Source organism: Xiphophorus maculatus, chromosome 20, assembly GCF_002775205.1.
Source record: "Xiphophorus maculatus strain JP 163 A chromosome 20, X_maculatus-5.0-male, whole genome shotgun sequence".
Taxonomy (NCBI): Eukaryota; Metazoa; Chordata; class Actinopteri; order Cyprinodontiformes; family Poeciliidae; genus Xiphophorus; species Xiphophorus maculatus.
This window is the reverse complement of record NC_036462.1, coordinates 21,194,796-21,211,318: the sequence shown is the minus strand read 5'-3', so window position 1 is coordinate 21,211,318 and position 16,523 is coordinate 21,194,796. Positions and strand designations below refer to the sequence as shown.

Below are 16,523 nucleotides of genomic sequence, written 5' to 3'. Positions count from 1 at the left end.
TTCTCCAGGTAAACACAGCAGGTACAAAGACACTGGTTAAATCAATATATAGTTCAATTTGCTGGTCTGCCGGTCATGGAGACGAGACCCAAAAAGTAGAAATTAACATGCTCAGATTGACATCAGTGGAAGCTTCTTTAATTTAAGAGCAGCAGTGTACACCAAACCACAAACCAACAACATGAACAATGGATGACAGACTGCTTAAATATAAATGGATCTAAATTGGGTCTTGCTGGAGATGGGCACCAGCAACCCTCTCGTTCCCACAGAGACAAGGGTGTAAGAAAATGGATGGATGGATCCAGGGGATGAAACAACCACTACATGCTTCAAGATGAAAAGTACAAGAATATTCACTTTAAGCAGTTCGGTTACGGTATTTTATGGGCTGGTGTAATCAGGAGAGAGTTTCTATCACCAACTGGACACTCACTGGGCAGGTGGGGTTAAACCCAAAGGCTTAACATGGCATCATACTTGTGTGACGACAAACATTATACATTAGTGACCTCATGCTTGTCGCAAGCAGTGACAATTTTCTGTCCTCCCAAAAAAGGACGGTGTTGTGTGACACCGGTGGCTCCACCCAATCCGTACTTTGCCATTGTCTTATGGAACTACAACTAAAGACACCCCACTGAATGGAGTGGGGTGTCTTTAGTTGTGTTCATTATCTAACACAAGGTATTAGATAATGAAAGAGGGGAATCTCTGACAATATTTGAGAATATCTCTAGTAATGAGACAGTATTTTGTTCTTCTTAAAGTTAAATCTCCACCCTTAAACCACTTGCAGTTTCGTTTCCGCACTTTTTTTGTTTATGCAATAGTGACATCATAATCAGGTTCCAGTCTACTTAAAGGTACACCGTCAACAAAATGCCTAGAAAATGAGGTAGGAAAGAAACTCTTCGAAGAACAAAGCTTTGAGCTTGCTAATTTGGCTCACTCTCAATGGAGGGAAGTTGAATGAAATGTTTATTTTAAATTAGCAATGCCTTTTTCCACTGTGACTCCCACCCCGGCTGCCAGGACCCCACCAGAATGAACCCTTTTGTCCACCTTATTTGGACGTGGTGTCCCACATGGTCTTCTGGCTTGGCTCTCTAGTTTTGGTCACTTATGCATTCTGCTTCTTGAGAAACAGCGTTCCTTTTCCACACATTGGCTTCCCATTTAAACATTTACTGTAAATGGGTCAGCAGATGTTGACAAAAAAATTACGGGAGGAGATGTAGAAAAAAGAAGGTTATTGGAGGGAGCTACATGGACTGTGTTCACGCAGAGGAAAGAAAAATTTTAGTCATAGAGCCATGTGATTGGTTTAAAATATCAGCCTAAGAAGAAAACTTTGCTTTACTTTGACATGTTTTACAGTGCAAAGTAAAATTATTAATCTCCCTTCAACTTTTTCACAATTTGTCACTTAACGTTAGCAAAGCTTAAAAATATAGCTCTTGTTGTTGTGATAGATCGACACAAAGTACTGTAGAATTGTAAAGATGAAAAAAACAAACAATAGATTTATTTTTTTAAATCCTAGTGACTTTTATTTGATAATGACAGGAAAATGGCAAGACAAGAGACATGCAGCAAAGGTTTAGGTTGAGATTTAAACCTGTGACAGGGAACTGGACTGGGGCCTCCGCACATGGGTCACATGCTTCGCCCCTGCGCCTCCACTGTGTCCAAAAGATGGTAGATTACAAAGTGTTTTCAAAACAAAAGTCTTAAAGGAGTGATGTGCTACAGTAGTGCCCTATGTTTTAGTCCACCTTGTCAAAATGTTATACATGTATATGAGATCTAAACAGAGATCAGACTTTAAATATTGTTGCTCAAGGGCAAGTACTGTTTCTGTTTTTTGTCATTTGTTTTCTTGTGAAAATGTTCATACTGTATGTATGGGGTTTTACATTTTACAAGATCAGTGATCAGACAATATATTTTGCACCTTACAAGTGCAGAGATGTTGGCGTCATCTTGTTCTGAAGAAACAACATATGATTCATAACTCTTCTTGATAGCATTGTCAGCGTGCTAATACAGATCTGATGTTTATAATGTTTTAAATCGTTGTGTCAGTGTTTGGAGAAGGCAATTACCAGAGAGAGTTATGGACCAAGCATACTGCAGACCTATTGGAAGAAGGGTGCTATGAGTCACTGGGCTGTGCATCAAAAAGTCACAAGACTGGAAATTTCATCCAGGAAAAAAAAAAGAGTTCTGGAATATGGTCAGGAAGAGACGATCAGTCTGTTTCTACTTGAAATAGTCATATTCATTGTCTCTGTAGGAACGATTTTCCCTTTATTTTTATTCACTTACAGAGCCATAAAGTCCCATCTGACAACATTGTACTGCATCAGGTCTGCATGCCAGTGCATTGATGTGCTTATTGTTCATATTTTGCTTCTGGGTGACATGTTTGTACACAGCAGACACAGTGAAGGTGGTCATTTGGCTAGATGAGCAATAGGTTGCTCCTGCTTGTTTTCTTCCAGCAGCTCTATTTTACTGCTACAATGTCTCTGGGGATGTCTGCCTTGTGCATCTGCCTGTTCAGCAGGCCAACAGCAAAGATGGAGATCATGAAATTATAAGCATTGTGTAAACATATCTGCAATTTAAATTGCAGCTGCATGATGTCATAAATAAGATGTCATATTATTTTTCCTGTGGTGAATATCACAATGACAAATAAACTTTTTTAAAAGATGACCTATGGTCTTTGTTCATTAAAGATGTTTTACAGTGGTGCATTTTATTTTTTTTTTACTAACAAATTTCCGTTAACCATAAAAACACAACCCAGTAATAAAATGTGGATTTTCATTGTAAGAGTTCACAAAAAATAATGTTTAAAAAAGATTTATAGAAGATAATTCCCCTCCCATTTCTTTTTTGTGTGCATATTGCAATGACATCACAGCAGGCATATTATTTGAGCTTCCAACTGGTTTTATGCTACACTAGATGTGCAGCTTTTGAGGGATGTTGACATAGTCTGCACAGATCCTCATTACAAAAAAAAAAAAAAATCTTCCATTTGTTTTGATTTTTGAGTTCGGACATTTGATCCATGTTTTCCACAATTTTTTCTTAAATATCCCAAAGGTCTTTCTGCAGTTTATAGAATCTAAAAATTAAACTGAGGACACTCAGGCAAACTTGCAAAGAGGCCTAAAAGGACTCTGGTGTTTTGTGATGCCACTAGTTTTCAAAACAAAAGTCTTAAAGGAGTGATGTGCTGTGATGCATATCGAAGCTTGTGTTTATGGGTGGGTGGGTGGGTAGATTTTATCTTAAATAATTGTTTTGCAGCTGCAGAATAATTAAAGTTATTATATTAGCAACAAACCATATCTGTATCAAATTTAAATTTACACAGTCTGCAGGTCTAGTAGCTTTAAGAAATCATCTCAGAAAGAGCATTTTTTTCAGGTAACTATATCTACAATAAAACAAACATGAAAAAATAGATATATTCTTACATAAAATAGAAAAATTAACATCACAGGAGTAAAAGTGGCTGTGAAGACTTCTCTACCATACACTGAGGGTTTATGCAGGGACAAGGGCAATATACAGAGACCTTTCCTTTCAGTGCTGCTGTTCAGAGCATTGTGCAGAAGTCTGCTTCATCAATCCTGCTTGCTGCCTGTAGGGAGGCCCAGATGGGCCAGGCAGGGCAGCATCAGACAGCCACTTTATTTCACTCTGCCTGAGGGAAATTGGTCTAATCTAATGGGAGGCTTTTAGGCAGTCTGCGTGAATAAATAAGCGTACTCTCCGGTTCTTGGTGTGACTTTCTCAATCAGAAGTTTTCCTTCACCTATTTTGCCAAAAGGCTGAGTTGTCACTCAGCAGGAACAATTTGCACGTTTCATAAATTAAGTCAAAAAAGAGAATTTAAAAATGGAACAGAATATTTAATTTAAGTCTGACTTCAATAATTCCTTGTAGGTCGTGGACAAAGCAGACAAAGCAGTGTTGAAATGATGCATGTGATGCGGCCTGAAGTCAGATGCAACACCAGAAGGCAAATGGAGAACGCTATTGATCAGATTCTCAGTTAGATGGATCATGATACACAGAATCTCATAATCAATACCGCCCAGAGTCTCAGTCATGAATCAAATTCCTTTCACCTGTGCTGCTGCTTTATGTTTGGTGGTTAATAGCTATCAGAAAGGGATCAAATAAGGGATCAGTATTCTGCTGAAGATTTCTTGCTTTATTGGTTGCTATGTGGAGCAGTGTGATTTGATTAACCAATTAAATACAATATATAATTTGGAGAAATAAGTTCTTTATTTTCTTTATTTATAGTCTAAATGTATTATGGGTCAAGGTCAGTTTGCCTCTTTGGTCATTGTTACCCCTACACATTACATAGTGAGCCAACTATGAGTCAGTATGACCAAGGAGCAACCAAAAGACTGGTTGATATTTGCCATTGAAAAAAAAGCTAAATCTGTAAATAAACGTAGAGATCAACTTCATAAAGAGTATAAAAAAGTCTATTCTGAAAGGAATGTTGAAGAATTGAATGCACATCAAAACCGCTGACCAAGAAACCGCTACTTGGAAATCTGTTCCACGTTCTTTTTTAAACCCAGGTTCCTCTTGGCCTTTTTTTGTGTTTTGTGGTAGATACAGTAGAAGACGGTTGGAGGAAGTTTATTGGCAGCATCATGAGTGACCAAGGCTCCCTGATGTTTGTGGGGAGCGAAAGGCTGGTCCAAGTTTGTTACTATCAGAATGAAAAGAGGAGCATGGTCTGATTATTCCTGTTTGTGCTTACGATAAGTGGATGGGAGCGTGCGCATGTGTAGGGGTGTGTGTGCATGTGTGAATCATCTACGTAGGGAACAAAAGGCACCAGGATGCACTCATTTTATTTCTTCTCTGTGTGTTTTTTTTAAAAAACAGGATTGTGTCATTTTGCTTTTTTCCCTTATGCAATCATCTTCTTCACCAATAACAATCTGGCCTTGAATGACTATGCAGAGTGGTGCACGCCGACACACAAATGCAAAACACACACAAGCATCCAAATGGATAAATACAAATGTTATAGAAAATAACACAATGCAACTGATCATTTCTTAAATTGTAATTCATTTAGGTTTTCATGGAAAATAGAACTGTGTGCTGATATCTTTTGTGTCTTCCTGTGCTGTTTTGGAACATGTTGTTTGGTTTTATCTCTGAAAAAAAAGTAAATGGAAGCGTAGAAAAACACAAAACATAATTTTAGATGAAAGGTACACTGATGTGTTGATTTGAGATCAAAGAAATGTTTTCTGTTCATTCACTCTGACAAATGTGCCGCCTGATTCACAGGGCCCCAGCTCCAGCATAAAGAAAGACTGAAGGAGTAAAAAGGGCTTTATGTAGATACTTTAAGGGATTCACAGCATTTTATTGGCAAGACACATTGCTTTCACAGCAAAAACATACATCACGTAGTTTTGGCCCAATAATAACAAAAAAGATTAAAAACTGTTGTGTTTTTATATATATATATCTAGAAACTTCACTCTATTGCCAAGAAATGAATACTTAACTTGCCAGGTTTTGTTCAGTTGTATTTCACATAATACAACTCAGCAGCTCCCTTCGTTCCTGTTTGCTAACTGCTTTTGTTGCCATGTTCTCTCAGGTCCACACAGCACAGTTTCACGCTGCCCACCCAACGAGTTCCAGTGTGGGGGGACAGAGCTGTGCATCCACATGAGCAAACTGTGCAACGGCGTCTCAGACTGCACTGATGGCTGGGATGAGGGACCTCACTGCAGAGGTAATTCCATGTTCATCACCAAGCTGTAAGCGTTTTCAAATATGAAATATGCATTTGAACAACTGGATTAACATTACAAGGTCTGTGTTAAAGACTGCATAATGTAACATATCAAGGCTGCTGTGAATGCTGGACGTTCTCAGCGTGGAACAAAGTCGTGCCATTTTATCCGTTCTGCACAAATTGGCGAAGTCGCTGTTCTGAAACTTGAAATTGGGAACTTGTTTATGATGACTCCAAACAATGTCATGTCTTTTTAAAGAAATTGCTGGCCGAAGTGAAAACAAATGAGAAACAAAATATGAAAAAGAGCTGATATAAACGCATTATGCATGAAATCTAAGGGAGCAGGAGTAAAACTTTCAACAACCAGAAATAACCTCGGATTACACAACAAATCACCGGATGTAGAAAATGCTTCAGAAATCTGCACCAGTATTGCATTAGTTGTTGTTAATTTTTTAACATCTTTGGCAGTATTTTTGAGCTAGGGCCTGTCCACACTAAAACAAACTAAAAAAAGTTAATTAATTGCATAGCCCACCATTATGCAATGTCTGTCTTGCCCTTTAGTAACGTAATCATGTGGATTTAAGTAAATGATTCTTCAGCCTGCTTTTGATACTATAACAAGCTTTGATTTGAACTACAGCTAAGACTGTTGCTACTTCATGCAGATGCTCCATCTGCACCAATGAAGATTTGCTCACTTCAACATGGAGGATTCTTCAAGTGACTATCATGCAGCAGACATGGCCATATTTTCTAGTTGTGTAGTGATAATAATTATGTAATTCAATAGAACACATCAGACGCTTTTCCATTCAGTTATTTCTACTAAGGTTTGTTTAAAGTTTTTTTTTTTTTTTTTGCCTGCCATTCTTTTAGATTTCGGTAAATTACTTCCCCTTTTTGAACAGGGGGTGGTGGTCCCCCTGTTCAAAAAGGGGGACCGGAGGGTGTGCTCCAATTATAGAGGGGTCACACTCTTAAGCCTCCCTGGCAAGGTCTATTCAGGGGTCCTGGAGAGGAGGGTCCGTCGGATAGTCGAACCTCGGATCCAGGAAGAGCAGTGTGGTTTTCGTCCTGGTCGTGGAACACTGGACCAGCTCTACACCCTCGGCAGGGTCCTGGAGGGTGCATGGGAGTTCGCCCAACCAGTCTACATGTGTTTTGTGGACTTGGAGAAGGCGTTCGACCGTGTCCCTCGGGGAGCCCTGTGGGGGGTTCTCCGGGAGTATGGGGTACCGGGCCCTTTGATACGGGCTGTCAGGTCCCTGTATGACCGGTGTCAGAGTCTGGTCCGCATTGCCGGCAGTAAGTCGGGCTCGTTTCCGGTGAGAGTTGGACTCCGCCAGGGCTGCCCTTTGTCACCGATTCTGTTCATCACTTTCATGGACAGAATTTCTAGGCGCAGCCAAGGTGTTGAGGGGGTCCGATTTGGTGGCCTTAGGATCTCATCTCTGCTTTTCGCAGACGATGTGGTCCTTTTGGCTTCATCAGATCGTGATCTGCAGCTCTCGCTGGAGCGGTTCGCAGCCGAGTGTGAAGCGGCCGGGATGGGGATCAGTGCCTCCAAATCCGAGGCCATGGTCTTGAGCCGGAAAAGGGTAGTGTGCCTCCTCCGGGTCAGGGGGGGTGTCCTGCCCCAAGTGGAGGAGTTTAAGTATCTCGGGATCTTGTTCACGAATGGGGGAAGAAGGGAGCGGGAGATCGACAGGCGGATTGGCGCAGCGTCTGCTGTCAAGCGGGCGCTGTACCGGTCCGTCGTGGTGAAGAGAGAGCTGAGCCAAAAAGCGAAGCTCTCGATTTACCGGTCGATCTACGTTCCCACCCTCATCTATGGTCATGAGCTTTGGGTCATGACCGAAAGAACGAGATCGCGGATACAAGCGGCCGAAATGGGTTTTCTCCGTAGGGTGGCTGGGCTCTCCCTTAGAGATAGGGTGAGAAGCTCAGTCATCCGGGAGGGACTCAGAGTAGAGCCGCTGCTCCTTCACATCGAGAGGAGCCAGTTGAGGTGGCTCGGGCATCTGGTCAGGATGCCTCCTGGACGCCTCCCTGGTGAGGTGTTCCGGGCACGTCCCACCGGGAGGAGGCCCCGGGGAAGACCCAGGACACGCTGGAGGGACTATGTCTCTCGGCTGGCCTGGGAACGCCTCGGGATTCCCCCGGAGGAGCTAGAAGAAGTGGCTGGGGAGAGGGAAGTCTGGGCCTCCCTTCTGAAGCTGCTACCCCCGCGACCCGACCTCGGATAAGCGGAAGAAGATGGATGGATGGATGGATGGACTTCCTGAATCTTCAGGAAATGTTTTTTTTTTTTGAAAAAGAAAATATTATTTTTAGCTTTGCTAATTATTAACAGCTTTGTTATTATGAACAAAAGATGTCTGCTTAGCTTAATACACTTCAAAATGTCTTTTAAAGTGAACAATTGTATTGGCTTATTTAGAAGTAAGGAAAGCATTTGAGAAAATCCATAATGAATTCATGATTTGTCATAAGTTTATCTATTCATGTGTGCCACTCTAAAATGCAAACATGTCTTCCACTGAGAGATTACATGTGGAAAACTTTGAGTGGGGCAGGCTGCTTCAAGTCTGAAAATAATCGTTATCAGCTAAGATGGTTTGTTTTACATTCCTTGGTCTTTTTACGGGTTAAAGAAGATGCAGGAACAATATGAAAAACATGACTTTTTTCTTATTCATTAAAAAGAATCAATCAAATAGTTCTGCCCAACCATTTGGGACAAGGCCTGGCCTACCCTATCTAATTTTTCTGCAGAAAGTGTATGTACTCGTACTCTATGCTTTGATATATTCATCAAATTCTTTGCGAATTCCTGCAAAGATTGCTCTTCCTTTCCCTTCAGGCCTCTGGGCTCAACATCAACTCAACTCAGTGACTTTCTTGAAGAGGGTTTTTCCTTGTGTACAATTCAGCCCTGGACTCATCCAGAATGAGGAAAAAATACCTCCGATACAGAAATATCTTCAGACTGGATAACAGCTGTGTGCTGAAAGTCCACCAGCTGAACTGGGAAAAAGAACAGTGAGAACCACGGAGCCCCTCTGCGGGTCACTGAGAGGTCAAACAATAAGATCTGGTCCTCAAAATGTGATTCTACTCTAATCCACTGTTCGGGGCTGAGATGCTGACAGACCACAGCTTTTACTTCTTTGAATCCCTCCTTGTTTTCTCTTCTTCTCACACTTTCAACTTCAGAGACAATGTTTGGCTAACCCCAAATTCATATAGCAAAAACTTTTTCCTTCAACTTTAGGGAAAGACCAAAAACTTTACTAAAATTAAACCAAACATCAGCTTGTATAATATGATTTTTTGTCTTATCTTTTTCTCTAGTTTGGTTTTTATTTTATTTCGCTTTGAGATTTTTTTGAAATTTTTTTTTATTATTTTGGGCCCTTCAGAAATAATGAATCAACCAAATGGCAAGACAACAAGCAGAATCAGCCAAACAAAAAGCTTAAGTAAATAAATTCTCAAAACATTCCTCCTGTTCGTTTTTTATCAGTTCCTTGTCCGAAAAGGAGTGGCTATAAGTAAACACTTATCTAATCCTGCCCCAAGTTTTGTTTTTTTAAAGTTAAGCAAATATGAGAAAATAGATTTCAAAGTGATTATTAATAAATATATTTCTTGTTTATGTGTAATTATTTTAATTGATGAACAAATACTTTTTCAATAGATACAAGACCAGGAAATTGTTGATATCGAAAAGAAAATAGTTTACCTATCTATCCATTTTCAGGGTTTCCCCAGTGTATTATAAGCCTTGCAGGCCACCAGGCTTTACTGGCTTTACTGGTGGCCTGCAAGGCTTAGCATTGCTTATTTATTTAAGTCTTTTTAAAATGTTTGCATTTTTTAAGACTTTGTAGTTGGTGTTCAGGTGTTAATCTTCCAATCTTTCAATAAAACATGACTATCAAGTGATATTTTCAAATTTCATGTCAACTTTAAACATTTTTTAACTCAGAAACATCTGCTTTCAAGCTCTATATTTCACCCACTGCCACACCCTTAACCCCCATACCTGCACTGTATACAAATGATTGAATCATCATAAGTGGCACTCAGTTCATTTCTGTGACTTGATGTTTAAAGAATGGAGTTAATTTCTACAGCTTACAAAGGCTTTCTTGATATGCCAACATTCATGGAGACATGAGAAGCAGAGGAGGTGGAGCTCTAGGGTTTCTATGAACACAAAACAGATTAGAAGATTTTGAGGGAATGATAATACCAGTATTTTGTTGCTGGTCATTTGCTTGATAAGAAGGATTTTAAACCAAAATAGCATGTAGCTTCAGTTGCTCCAAAATAAACACTCTGCATAATGTGTCATAGAGGGCTGTTTACATTGTTTCCCTTTGTGGTTTTCTAAAACTGTCTCTGTTGCTCAGACTTGTTTTGGAAAATCCCGGGCCTGTCTGTAATTTGAACTGTGGTTTTCCCAGCAGGCCTCAGGAGTGCAGTGGGAAGACCTGCGTATTCCTCTTGTATTTAGTACATTTGCCTTTCAGTGGTTGTGAGGTGCAAGTCAGGTGCTACACATTCCCACATCGAGTGGATGAAGAGCTGCGAATATAATATGAAAATGCACCAGAAGAAGAAATCAGGTGGTTTTTGTGGGTTAACTGAGCATTTTGCTGAGCATTAAAGGTTCAAGTTGGCAGCGAAAGTGTGGAATTCCTAAGTTGGTAGCTGGGCGGTGTGAAGAGGAGGCTTTTGATCCCATCTCGACCTCGAGATTGGGTGTTGTTTTTGTCTGAATAGCAGTCGGCCAGTATTCCTGGGCAAAGTGATTCACTTGTGACTGGTGGATCTCAAGTGGGTTTGACATAACTCTGGTTGTTTGACTATGAGTCAGTGTGTCCTCTTTACACATCACAGGATGTGCATTTCACTGTTAAAAACTGCCTTAGGTTTCTATATGAGGTTGTTCCTCATACCGAAACCTTTATGAGCCTGATGTGCACTTTGGATACTGTCAGCCTTAGCATAAAGTCAGTGATTTCTCTTTTTACATCTAATATCTACAGTGCTTCATTCACTCTTTCTCTCCTGTACAATTAATTTAGGGCAGAACTTCACCATATATAAAATTGCAAACATTGTCAAAGTGCATGAATTACAAATAATTGCTTGGATGCAGTATTTGGGAGTCTAGGATATTCCAGGTCAATGTCCTTAAAACTTTGCATTGGAATAATATATTGGTCAAATTGAAGGAAATTTAGTAAACAGGAACTTTTTGAACTAGACAAGCTGGAGATCTGATGTTATTCTCTGAAACACACATGACCTTTTTAATATTCTAACAATAGATAAATCGATTTCAGTATTTTTCAGGTATAGAAAAGTAAAAAATGGATATGGTAGACTTTATTCAGTTTTCATTGTCGACATGTTGTGTCCAGTCTTATTTACTTATGACCTTCCATGTTCACTTATTTTCCCATCTTTCCTTTTTTCCCTCCTTTCTTCCTTTAGTCTTATCTGCACTTTCTTCTTTGTTCCTTCCTTCCTCATTACCCCACTCCTCATCCCTCATGAACTTTTTCACTTCCTTCCTTTTTTCTTTCTTCCTCAACACATTTCTCCTTCTTTCCTTTCATATCACTTTCTTCTGTGCATTCTTTGCCATGTCCTTCATTTTTTCTCCTTTTTTTGTGAATAACATATTTTTTTCTGTACCTTAAAAATATTTTGGTCTTCTTTCTGAGATATTCTTCATTTGAAGAAGAAACGCAGATCATATCTCCTGACAGTTTACGATAAACTGAGCTGACTCTAATTTATCGTGCCTCTTTGCTGGCGACAGCCATGGACCGACACATTATGTTATCCTTTAATATCATCCTCACAGCCTTGGGGATTCTCAGGAGAAACAATTACTCAGAGAAAACAATGTTTTAATGATTCAATCCGCAGGGTTAGTGTGGCCTCAGAGAAATAGCTTTTCACTCCTATCATAGGACAGTGATGAGATTTTATATCAACGGGGACAAAGAGCTCATGTCGCTGTGACCTTTTGCTTTTCTGATGGGGTCATAAAGCAACACATCCATTTATCTGCTAGAGTCATTCTGTAAATATTTTAGTGACACAAAACGCATTAATAAAGTTCTGCTTGTTGTTTTATGTGGCTCATTCATTCACTACTGTCCTCCTCTGTCTCCCTTCAGTGTACATATCGAACTGCACGATCTCTGGCTGTCAGGAAAAGTGTGCGGTCACCCCACAGGGTTCGGCTTGCTACTGTAAGAGCGGCTATGAGATCAGCTCTGATGGAAGGACATGCAAAGGTGAGCTGTTTATCTTTACAGAGCCTCCTAATGCCTGTGGATTTAGGAAGTAATAATCATTTGGTACCTATGTATAAAATGCTTACAATGAATTGAACGTTTTTTTGTATTTGCATAAGCATCCGCTGCAACTCTTTGAAGAATCCATTATCTTTAATTTGTGTACTTAATAGCTAAAGTTACAGTAGGTAACAACAAATATGTTTTTTTTTTTACATACAGTGAACCCTCGCTATAATGAGGTTCACCTTTCACAGCCTCGCTGCTTCGCGGAGTTTTTTGTGCAGTATTTTTTTCACAGTGCATTGTGTTCTGCATCCTGATTGGCTAAACAGTCTCCGGGTTTCTTCTCTACCTGTGTGCCAATAACTTTATGGTATTTAAATATACATAATACAGCAAATTTTGGTAAATGTTTTTGCCCAGAAGAAAAAAAGAGCGACAACAACCACCGATAACTATGTTCTTCTTTTGAAAAACTACAATTGCACCACAGGCTTCAGAAGAAAAAGCCACTAGAGAGCTGAGTCAGGCCGCAGCGTCACAGTCAGAGGAACAGTGAAATACACGAGTCACAATTTGTCCTACTGTACTTCGTATTGATGACTAAAATGATTATTTTACTGTAGTTATTTGTAACAAAGCGTTCTATTTGTTAAAAAAAATGCTTAGGCCTGGAACAGTTTTTGTTCTTTGGTTTCAATGTAGAGTATTTAATTATGCTGTATAATAATTGTAAAAAAATAAAGGTAACTACTTCACGGATTTTGCCTATCACGGGTTCTTTTCGGAACCTAACCCCCGCGCAAAACGAGGGTTCACTGTATTTATTAAAACTGCTACTATGTCCAGAGAGTATGAGACTGATAACCTGTAAAAAAGTCAAACTCCTCTGCCTCCTCTCTGTGGCTTTTCTGACATGTGCAGAAATGCACCACTCCAAGTCAGAAACAACCAGAGTTAGGAAGAGGCTCTTACCACTGTTGGTCATCCTCGTGCACGCGCTGCTCACACCCTCCTCCTTGCTTTCTGCTACACTATACTCCTTTCCCACAACGCTACAATAATGCTAAGTCTAGTTAGCATGGCTACTGATGACGGCAGAGGAACGGTTTTCCTGTAATTTTAATTAGTTTTCTGCCATTAAGTCAGCTGTAGCACATACACGAGCATGATTTACAGTGCTAAGACCTCCCTCCAAGAAACTGGGAATGTGTGTTACCCTTGAGTGGTGTCCTATTAGCAAATGGGGTTACAGAACCCCATTTAATGTTTAATTAAAACATTATTTATGTTTTTAATTCTAAACATAATTGTGGACCACATAAAAAAAACTGCATCACAGAAAACAAATAGTCTTAAAGTTTTTAAGGCATGTTAGTTTTGCATTTTCACCTGCTATGGTCTTTTTCATAGAGTTTGGATCTCTTTTTCGCTCGTTCCTACCTGAAGCACATGCTTTAATGAACACTGTGGCCATCTGTGCTTTTTTTTTGGCTCAGACTTCGATGAGTGCAGTGTGTACGGGACCTGCAGCCAGACCTGTACAAACACCGAAGGCTCCTACACCTGTTCCTGTGTGGAGGGCTATCTGCCGCAGCCAGACAACCGCTCCTGCAAAGCCAAGAATGGTGAGAATCAACAGGAAACAGTGTCTGTCTTTGTTCAGGTCTGGAGGTCTGCCCTTTTTTAGTACAGTCAGCAGGGTTTCTAGTTAGTCTTAATGAATATCAAATATGGTTTATAATAGTTTCCTAGTCTGGGCAAGGATGTGTGGAAAACTGGTTGAGTTTCAGGACTGTATTCCCTTTTTTACTATCTGAAAGACAAAAATCTGAATTAATGCTAGAATAAAATGAATTACACATTAATTTATCCGTAAATAACTTTCTTTATCTTTGATTTGTAGCATCAGACTCAATGTTCTTACCTAGTTTTTTTGTTTTTTGAGTTGATCCAAGCATTCAGACAGTCAAGTAATGTGAATTCATATTTTTGGCCTCTGGTCCCCCCCTTAGATCAGGCTTTTAAAGCTGGACTTATAGTTCTGGTTTATAGCAAACAGAGTTCCAGAACCGTCTTGGAAAGTTTTAATAAGTGTGAGATTTGCTTATCTTTTTCTTGATGGAAATAGAAAGCATTATATGAAAAAAAATGTTTGAATTTCCAGACTTTATAATAATTTATAAAAAATAAATCTCTGAAAATGAATACTTCAGGGACCTAATTTGTCATAGATTTGCCACATTGAAAATCGAGTTTGCCATTTTATTTATAAATAGTTAGGTTTTTGAGATACCAACTGAGAATCTAGTTAGAAACTGAGTATTGACGGCAGCCATTTATACGTTGTTTTTTTTTTAGGATCTTGATAACCGAACCTTTATTTGTTAAACCAGGTCTGGTGTAGATGCAAGTAAGTGCGACTCGCCGGAGTAAAAGACTTGTTATAACCCTGCAGTATAAAACCGCTGCAGGGTTAAAGAGCCTGTCTTCAGTCCTAATTGGCATGCAAATGGTATAAAAGTGATCTAAGTTTGTCTAGATGTCAGATTAAAGGGTGGACTAGCCCTTTACCCCTCTGCTAAATTTGATTTCCGATTTTTTTTATTGTCTCAATTTTTGAAACATGATCATCTTTATTGGGGAGGTGTCTTATACTCAAATATTCACAATTCTAGAAAAAAAAAATCCCATAAAAATCTAAAAAATGAGTGTGAAATGTTTGGAGCTTTGAATTGGAAAACAGGTTGGAGCTTCCCTGTTGCCCCAATTTGTGTTTTTGACTGAGAGAAACAGTGCGAATATAAATTATACAAATCTGAATGAGGAGTGAACAAAAGAGAAACCCATGGAATAAACTGGATCATTTCATGTTCCTCCTGTCAGCTGTCGGTAATATCCCTTTGCTCTGTTTTCAGTTCCAGTGGAACGGCTGCCCGTCCTCCTGATAGCCAACTCCCAGAACATCCAGGCCACCTCCCTGAGCGGCTCCACGGTCCACAGCCTGCTGTCCACCAGCACCAAACAAACCACCGCTATGGACTTTGTTTATGCTAAGGAGACAGTCTGCTGGATCCACGTGGGAGACTCCCCCTCATCCACACACCTCAAATGCGCCTCAATCCCGAACCTGAAGAGCTTCACCGAGGAAAGAGTCATCAACATTTCCTTCAGCCTTCACCGTAAGCCCTGTTTATGACTTCAAATAACTTGAAAATTATCTTGTATACGACCAAGCAAACAAAAGCAAAAATAATTGTCAGGGTTCTCTAAACCAGGTACGATCCAAACCTTTTCTTCGTACGAGCAAAGCAAACCTTCACAGCTGTAGACACCGATCAGCGGAAACATGATATAGTTATCAAAAAGTACATCTACATGTAAGGCCCTTAACCATTATTTTCTCCTTGTTGATCGATTATACAATATACAACTTTATTGGGTTTAAAAAAAAAAAAGGATTTCTAATCCACACAGGTTCAGATATTTACATACACTCCCACTAATATCAGGTCAAATGTTCCTCAGGAAGTGATGCTTCAGTAAAATTCTGGTTTATTTCAGGAGGGATAGTTGTATGATAGAGAACATTTAATTTGGTTTGCTTCTGGCTCCGACCCAACTTTGAGCATAGTCCGTTCGTTTTCAACAGAGTTGACATTAGGACCTTTCCAGAGGTTTTATCCAGCTTTGACCTGTTTTTTGGGGGATCTTTGTCCTGGTGAAACAAACACTTGTATAGTCATTTAGTTTAATCAGGCAACACTGCAACCTCAGGGCACAACTCTGCCACCATCGTGCTTGACATTAACTGGAGTGTGCCTTCGTTTCGAAGCCTCAACCCGACTCTAAACTCTTTTTTTTTTTCGCTTTGGCTGAAGATCTCTGTTCTTGTCTCATATGACTAGTACACTGTCTTCTTCTCCACTAATTGCACAGTTGCTGCTTTCAGCTGAGCTCGTAGGTGAAGGTTTTGTAGTGGCTACTTTGTTCTGGTCATCACCTTCAAATGTGCATTACAACATGAAACCTACCTGACTGCGGACTCTGGTGTTGCAGCAGCTTCCAGTCTAGCCTTGTTTTTTCCTGAAAAACATGGTCATATTTTATCCGAGAGGGTCAGATTTGGTCAGATGGTTGAGATTTGGGTTCAATTCGACAATTATCCTGAACACACCTAAAAAATAGACTGCTTGAAAGTCAGGTCAGTGGAAGGAAACCAGCCAATTTTTAGTAAGTTTAAATATTCATGGCAGGGTAATGCCTGGACTTTCCACATACAGAAAGTCTACTTTCACTGTGGCTTAAAGTGAAATTAAACCACACCTTTATTCTGTTCAAGAGTTAAATAAGTTTGAAAAAAAGTGTACCAAAAT

The 16,523-nt window shown here is 39.8% G+C and overlaps 1 protein-coding gene across 7 annotated transcripts in view; it reads left to right on the top strand.

Moving 5' to 3' along the window:
• LOC102238427 (low-density lipoprotein receptor-related protein 1-like) overlaps window positions 1-16,523 on the top strand; it is a 111,380-nt gene that overhangs the window by 28,455 nt on the left and 66,402 nt on the right. For all 7 annotated transcript variants that reach the window (XM_023325551.1, XM_023325549.1, XM_023325550.1 and 4 more), the window contains exons 3-6: window positions 5,672-5,809; window positions 12,025-12,144; window positions 13,647-13,775; window positions 15,066-15,329. In XM_023325551.1, coding sequence (XP_023181319.1) covers window positions 5,672-5,809; window positions 12,025-12,144; window positions 13,647-13,775; window positions 15,066-15,329 — 651 coding nt within the window. The remainder of the gene's footprint in view (window positions 1-5,671; window positions 5,810-12,024; window positions 12,145-13,646; window positions 13,776-15,065; window positions 15,330-16,523) is intronic.